Source organism: Trachinotus anak, unplaced genomic scaffold (genome assembly GCF_046630095.1).
Source record: "Trachinotus anak isolate AG129_WGS33_773 ecotype Australia unplaced genomic scaffold, CSIRO_AGI_Tana_v1 ptg000010l, whole genome shotgun sequence".
Classification (NCBI taxonomy): domain Eukaryota; kingdom Metazoa; phylum Chordata; class Actinopteri; order Carangiformes; family Carangidae; genus Trachinotus; species Trachinotus anak.
In genome coordinates, this window is record NW_027273861.1 from 9,412,293 (window position 1) to 9,419,578 (window position 7,286).

The 7,286-nt window shown below is 41.5% G+C and overlaps 1 protein-coding gene across 1 annotated transcript; it reads left to right on the forward strand.

Annotated features, from left to right (window-relative positions):
• Positions 1 to 1,766: 1,766 nt before the first annotated feature.
• caiap (CARD- and ANK-containing Inflammasome Adaptor Protein) lies at positions 1,767 to 6,730 on the forward strand. Its single transcript, XM_071487371.1, has 4 exons — positions 1,767 to 4,541; positions 4,654 to 4,857; positions 5,461 to 5,683; positions 5,766 to 6,730. Exons 1-4 carry the CDS (start codon positions 3,373 to 3,375, stop codon positions 6,513 to 6,515), a joined length of 2,346 nt encoding a protein of 781 aa, XP_071343472.1. The 5' UTR covers positions 1,767 to 3,372; the 3' UTR covers positions 6,516 to 6,730.
• The last annotated feature ends 556 nt before the right edge of the window (positions 6,731 to 7,286 follow it).

A 7,286-nucleotide genomic window follows, 5' to 3' on the forward strand; every position in this document is an offset into this window, starting at 1 on the left:
GCAACACTGTGTTTCTGTGTTCTTGTAAGTGTGTAACATAAAAAAGTGGGTGTGCCATGTCAGGAGCTCAAACAATAAAACATGTTGCAACATGTTGCAAGAGCTGCTAGTTCCCAGTACCTCAAGGTAAATTCCATTAGTGCTGGTATTGATCCAGGCTAAGTGATTGTGTTGCAGCTGACACACCAGGCTCTCTTACTGATGGGGGCCAATTCTGCAAATTGGGATGTAGAGCTTCATTTCCCCACTTTAAATCTCAGCACACAGGTGTATGTTAAGAGTATACATATTACACAATACCTTCCTTACATGTCCTCAGGTGTTCATAGTAAATGCAACTGAAAGTACAACATTGTAACACTTAATGATATAGTTATTAAGGGTTTAAGAAAGCAATAAATCTCAGTAGGAGCCATCTGAGGTATTACTGATTTGATACATCAAGGCCATCCCCCATGATATTGCACCACTCAGTTGTTCAAGATCACTTCCTGTCCTATTGTAAATAAAGAAAGCCCCAGCATGGGACACAACTCTGTCGAAACAAACTCAAAGTCTGAGGTAAGCCTGTATTATAAATTAACAGACATTTATAAATAATACATGACAGAGTATTACTTCAATAAAAAGCAAAAGTACCCCTGTGGTTCTGTGGGAGATGATATTCTGAATATACTGTATCCTATTATCATAGTTATTATATAGTGTATTTCAATGAGTATGCTGCAGGCTCCTCAAGAAAACATATTAAAAAAACAATAATCCATCATCCGTCTTTCTTAATATCACTGACAGGTCTTCAAATACAGAGGTAGACACAAGACAACTAGGCAACTATAACTAAATAACTTTTTCCCTAACGATTATAAAAGCTTACTCAAAACACAGCCCTTTCATCCAAGTTTTACCATTTCAGAGATAAAATACAGACACACTTCATCAACCGTCGTCAAAATTATTTACCTCAAATTTATGAAGTGAAAAAACAGATCAGGGCTGTAAACATAATATACTGAAAGTAGGGAGTCTTTGACTTAATACCCTCAGTAAACCCAGCAAATATTATCAGCCCGATTAAAACGACTGTATAGACAGTGATTACAGCAGGTGACTGCGCCCCAACAGATCAGACGCAGCATACAGGCGCCAGTGTGCACTGTTTGTGATGAAACGCTAGAGGGAGACACAGACTGAGTGATGTGACAGATGAGACGCGACGACCATCGCCACCTATATTGGCTCATCAGTTGTTGCTTTGTGCTTAAATTACTACACACCCCCCTGTCATAATTCAAAGCAAAGAAACAGAACCGTTTCTTAACTCTGGAGACTATGACTTTAGTATCACTGTGACACACAAAGTCCAAGTGTGAAACAAAAGGTCTCTATAGGTCTATTCTGCATTAGGTGCTATACTATTTTACCGTATTGTTCTTTGTTTTCTTTTTTTTTTTTTTTCCTTTTTTTGGTTTGTTTTTTCCTCTCTTTACATACCTTTTCTGATTCGTGACATGGTGTAATGTATAAATGCACCTAATTCAGCCGTTTGCGGTTTTCTCTGTCGCAATACATTCATAAACAAATGCAATTAGATTAGACTAATTCAATAACCAGTAATAATAACGATAAGATAACCCTGTTAGGAAAGTTAATGGTCTAGGAGCAGATCCAAATAGATGTAACTGAATATGTTCAATTATAAGGGGAATTGTACTTTCGCTAAACACCTGCTTTTAACCTGCTCTGATTTCTCAAGGTTGGGACAGCGTGACATCATACCGGAAAGCGGTGTCCTTCCCTGCCATATAAGGAGAGGGAACACTCGGAAGATATACGTCACGGTGGGGGAGGCGGGTGTTACGGGAAGTGAATCGACTCTATAATCTCTGCATAATAAGGTGAGTCCCGAGAAGTTGAGCCCTGATCCGTTTCCCAAGGGTAAATCTATGAGAAGATTACTACGGTGACAGGTCGAAGCCTACAGAATGTTCCAAAACAAAAGAGAAAAACACATCTGATATGTTCATGTAGGCTGTGAATATAAAGAGACAAAACGTGTAGGCTGCTGTGATATCTGTGGTGGCTTGGTATGAGGCAGTAAACACGTCCCAGCTGATGCCAGTTTATAGGCTAGTCCACATTAAAGAGGGAAATATTGCACTGTTCACTCCACTGCGTAATTTGACAGATACAGTTACTGGTTACTTTTCAGATTTTTAGATTATAAATACACAAATATATCATGTAAAATATAGTAATTATATAATAATTATGATAATTGATTCATCTACCCAAGAGCATAGGAAGTAGTTTATCATTGATACATTAACAAGCTATGAGATTAAAATGCTGCTGCTTACATGTCAGTGCTCCGATAATAATAATTAATCATTTTATTTTTGTGTTACAAGATGAAACTACCCGGCAGTCCATAAAGTAATTAGAACTATTGCTGCCCTAACTATCTACAATGTTAAAATGTAGTTTACATGTTAATTCAAGTAATAATAAATAAATAATCTTATGTATAATAATGTTACACTGACAGAGGCAATTCTGCTGCACAATGAGTACTTTTACTTTAGACACTTTAAGTAGGCTACATTTTGTTACTCCACCACATTACACCTCCACGCACGTTTGACCCAAAGATAAGTTTAGAGGAAAATATTTGGTGTAAAATGTGCACAAGATCATTGGTTTTAATTATCTGATATCTCACTGACATTTGAAATGTGGGTTAAGTATGACATAGAGACTAGGCAGAATGGGGTTACCCATGGAGTGCCTCGTTTCTGCACCCACACATGCTCAGTCATGCCCACACGGGTGTGCTCTCACTCCCTCTCTCTCTCCTTCACCCACTCAGTCTCTCTTTCTCGCTCCTTCACTGACTCGGTCTCTCTCTCTCTCTCTCGCTCTCTCTCTCTCTCTTTCACACGCACACACTTATCCTGAAACAGCTACATTTCAACACCTGTTTTTATAGTATTGTTACTGTTTACGAAATTAAAATATTGTAAAATAAGAATTTTGTACTGATTAAGCTCAGAAGAAAGAATGTATTATTATTATTTCAATTACATACTATAATTACACTGTATGACCACTGTCATAACTGCCATGCTGCGTCTAATGAAAACAGAACAATGTTATTTGGTCACATAATCTCACAAAGGGCAGGTTGAGCTGGACAGATCTGTACAGTGAATGGCGTCTGTCCGTTGCTAGGGCAAGGTATTTTGCTTAGCAATAAGGTATAAAAAACACACATACGCAAGCAGCCAGAAGAACAAGTTAGAACAATGACTTGCCGACTATGTTGGCTTAAGAACACCTTTAGATTCCTACTTTATCACAAGTATATTTATAATGTTCAATTTACTAAAGGGTTTTGATGCTCAAGCAGCATCAAACTATATCAACCCGTATGCCGTGGATGTGATCCGGGCAAAGAGAAGGGATTTGGTTTATGGGATCTCACATACAGAGGATCTGTTGGATCTACTGGTCACAGAGGGGGTCATGACAGCAGCCAAGAGATCCATCATTTTGACCATCGGGACTCGCAAAGATCAGAACTCCAGGGTCCTGGACATCCTGGAGGCCAGAGGTGAGAGGGCATGTCGGAAGTTTTTCCATCCCTGTCTTATGCTGGCAGAGCCGGATCTTTATCAGCGAATCAGGACCTATGTGGGCAGTGTGAACCAAAATATCAGAGACACAAGGAGACAGCTGATTGGATATCTGCTGGATAGGGAAAAGGAAGGAATGGTGGGAATAGTCACCCAGACTCATAAGGAGACTCGTAGTTTATTTGCCTTTGAAGAAACTAAAAGATTTAGCCCTGAGATTGAAGACAGCAGCACTGTGTCACTTGAGAATAAGGCAGCACCATGTAAACCAGAAAACCTGATTCACATGGTTGCTACAGATGGAGAACAGATATTGCTGGAAGAGCTGTTAGAAGATAATAATATTAACACTGTTAATTCCTCCAATGAGACTCTGTTACATGTAGCTGCTAAGCACGGGCATCTATCCATCACTGAGCTTTTGATCCATAAAGGAGCCAGACTGGATCTGCAGGATAATAATGGTCATACAGCTCTCCACAGTGCAGCCAGCAGGGGTCACACGGACATAGTTAGGGCCCTCTTAAAGGCCGGGGCATCTATCTACGCCCTGGATCTCCACAACAAAACTCCCGTTCACCTGGCAGCAGAGAATGAGCACCTGGATTCTGTGAAAGTGCTGGTGAAGGAGGAGGCCAAGCAGTCTGATGGGCACACGCAGGACATGTTTCTCCACATGGCAGCCGCAGAAGACAGCTGGAGGCTGGCAGAGCTGCTTCTCCAAAGTGGTGCTGCAGTTGATGCCAGAAACAACCATAAAAAAACAGCTTTGTTTTGTGCTGTTGCCAGGAGCAATGAGAAAACTGTGAGTGTCCTCCTGAACGCAGGAGCTAAAGTTGACTGTGACGTTATTAATGAAGCCATTAAGCTCAACCAAGGATCAATTCTCTGCCTGCTGCTTGGTGAGTCTTTTCACCAGACTAAAACACTTAAAGTAACGTTACCTAACACAATGAATCAATGCAACGTCACTATGCAGTAGATTTCTTTTAGAGGTGTTAATTCTACATAAATAAAGCTGTTTTGTTCAAACCACATCTCATGCCAAAGGAGCTCTGAGTGAAGAAGCGCTGGGCTCTGCTCTCTTCTCCGCTGTTCGACAGAACCACGATGGAGTGGTAACTGCTCTGATAAACAGCGGAGCAAATGTGAACTTGAGTGACAAACAGGGATACTCTCCTGTCCTGTTGTCGGCTGAGCTGGGACACACTGAAGTCTTCAGGTAACTGTCCTCCAACAAGGACTAAGTGTTGCTATACTGACATGGCTCCTTTACACATCCAACTGCGGGGCATCTGATAGCTGCGGGGTATTATCATTATCATATTCATAAAGAGAAATACTCTAAAGAAATCAATTTCCAGTACCAGCCCCCCAAGTAAGTGTAAGGACATGCTGCCTTCTATTGTATCTACAGCATAAACAAACTCTAAAATTTTCTGGTATTATATTTTTTCTGATTTTTGCAGAAAACAAACCATGACAAGTGCAACAGAACATGATATATAAACATATTTAAACACCCAGCACACACAGAACGTACACAGTGACACAGGTATGGGGGCAGGTGGTATAAAGTCCATGTCCTTCTTCCTATATCATATCATATATTCTATTTTTCTAATGCTGCAGGTCTTTCTTGTTACTAATTATGCACCGTATGTTTTATATGTGACTGCAGTACATAGAGTATGATTTTGTTGGACAGCGTACGTTGATGCTTTTTAATGAATCCAAATCATTTGAGCCAGTTATCCATTCTGTAATGCTCTTTTTTCTGTATTTTCCGATTCATCGATTAAATAGTGACCTTTTTTCATTTCAGAGTGCTATTAGCAAAACAGGCCAAACTGGATGCTACTTTGCCTGACCTTTCCTCAGCCTTGCACCTGGCTGTTCACAGTGGCAGTGGGCCTGTGGTGCAGACATTGCTGGAAAAGGGATTTGACCCCAACATCACTGGACCTAAAGCGCTATCCCCTCTACACCTGGCCGCTCAGTGTAATAGATCAGACTTAGTCTGCCTGTTGTTAAAAGCCGGAGCACAGGTAATTGTCAAACTAGTTGGTGATTGGTGTCAGTTTTGCTGATAGTTACAGTATGTTTGAGAGTTGTGTGTCGTTTCTTCAGGTAAATGCAGTAGCCCAGGATGGACTGACCCCTCTGCATCTAGCCAGTCAGCAGGGCCATGCAGACACAGTGATCCAGCTTCTTCAAAACAAGGCGGATCCAGGAGTCAAAGACAGGCTCGGGAGGACGGCTCTGCACTGGGCAGCCTCCTCCCAGGGAGAGAGCAGTGTGGTGGACTTGCTGCTGTCAGCCAAAGCCAACCCAACCACCACTGACAATGAGAAAAGAACTGCCCTCCACCTGGCTGCTATGGAGGGGAAATTAGACGCTGTAACTTCGCTGTTGTCCCACAGGGCAAAGGGAGGGGCTAAAGACATGGATGGCTCCACGCCTCTACATTACGCAGCAGCTGGTGGGCATGCCAGCGTGGTTTCAGCTCTTCTACAGTCACTCAACAATAAGGAGATAGAGGAGAGGAATGCATGGAGGAAAACGCCGCTTCATGTCGCAGCTGAGAAAGGCCACAACAGTGTGGCTGTGCTGCTGCTGGAGGCTGGGGCAAAGATCAACGCTACAGATCACAGTAAAGACACTCCCCTGCACTGTGCTACCCGAGGTGGACACCAGGAGGTAGTAAAGACACTTGTAAACTGGGGCCAAGTTGGGCACATGGGACAGAAGAAGAGGGTGAATCTGCGGGCCACAAATAATGTGGGGAAGACACCACTGCAGGTGGCGGAGAGTGGAGACACACCAGAACATGAGAACATCGCAGCTTTACTCAAGAGAAAGATGCTTCTCATTAAGTAGAGGGAGAGAAGTTAAGAAAGAAAATTACAGAAACTGAAAAGTCAGCTTCATGATATTGATATTACCTTTGATCCATCCACATTTTCAGGAACTCACTGATGAAATCACATCTCAAAGCTTGCATCGTAACCTGTGAAAAGATTCCGAATATATACTCCTTCTGTATAAATCACCTGACAAAATGAATTAACAGAGAAATTAAAGCAGACTCCAAATAGGGGACTTTTCTCTTAGATAATGAAGCAAGTATGTAGGCCAGTATCACATTCAAACTCAGAAATATGTCCTCTTAATGTAAGAGCCATCATCTGGTCAAAATTTTACTTTGTCCTATACAGCCTCAGCTGCACTGTGCTTAGTGCTAGTTAGCTCATGTTAGTCTGCTAACCTGCTAAACTAAACAAACTAAACTGAACACAGTAAACACAACACCTGCTTAACATTATCATGTTAGCATGTTAGTTGTCATTATGATCATATTAGCTTGCTGATGTTAGCATTTAGGTAAAAAGCACAGCCATGCACAAGTACAGCCTCACAATGTTGGTACTGTAGCTGAGGATTCTTTAGGCCTGTTCATTTACCCTTTGCATATTTCACATGTATTTCATGTTGGGATGTTCAGTGCAGCAATTATGTTGTAATGAAATGTAAGTTTTTGTTGCACTGCTTTCCCTCAAACTGCTATGTTTTCCATTTTAATTTGAAGTGCGTGCATACATTTACAATGTTGAAAAGTGTTTTTGCTTGTGCCCAGCTTTGTAGGGGGAA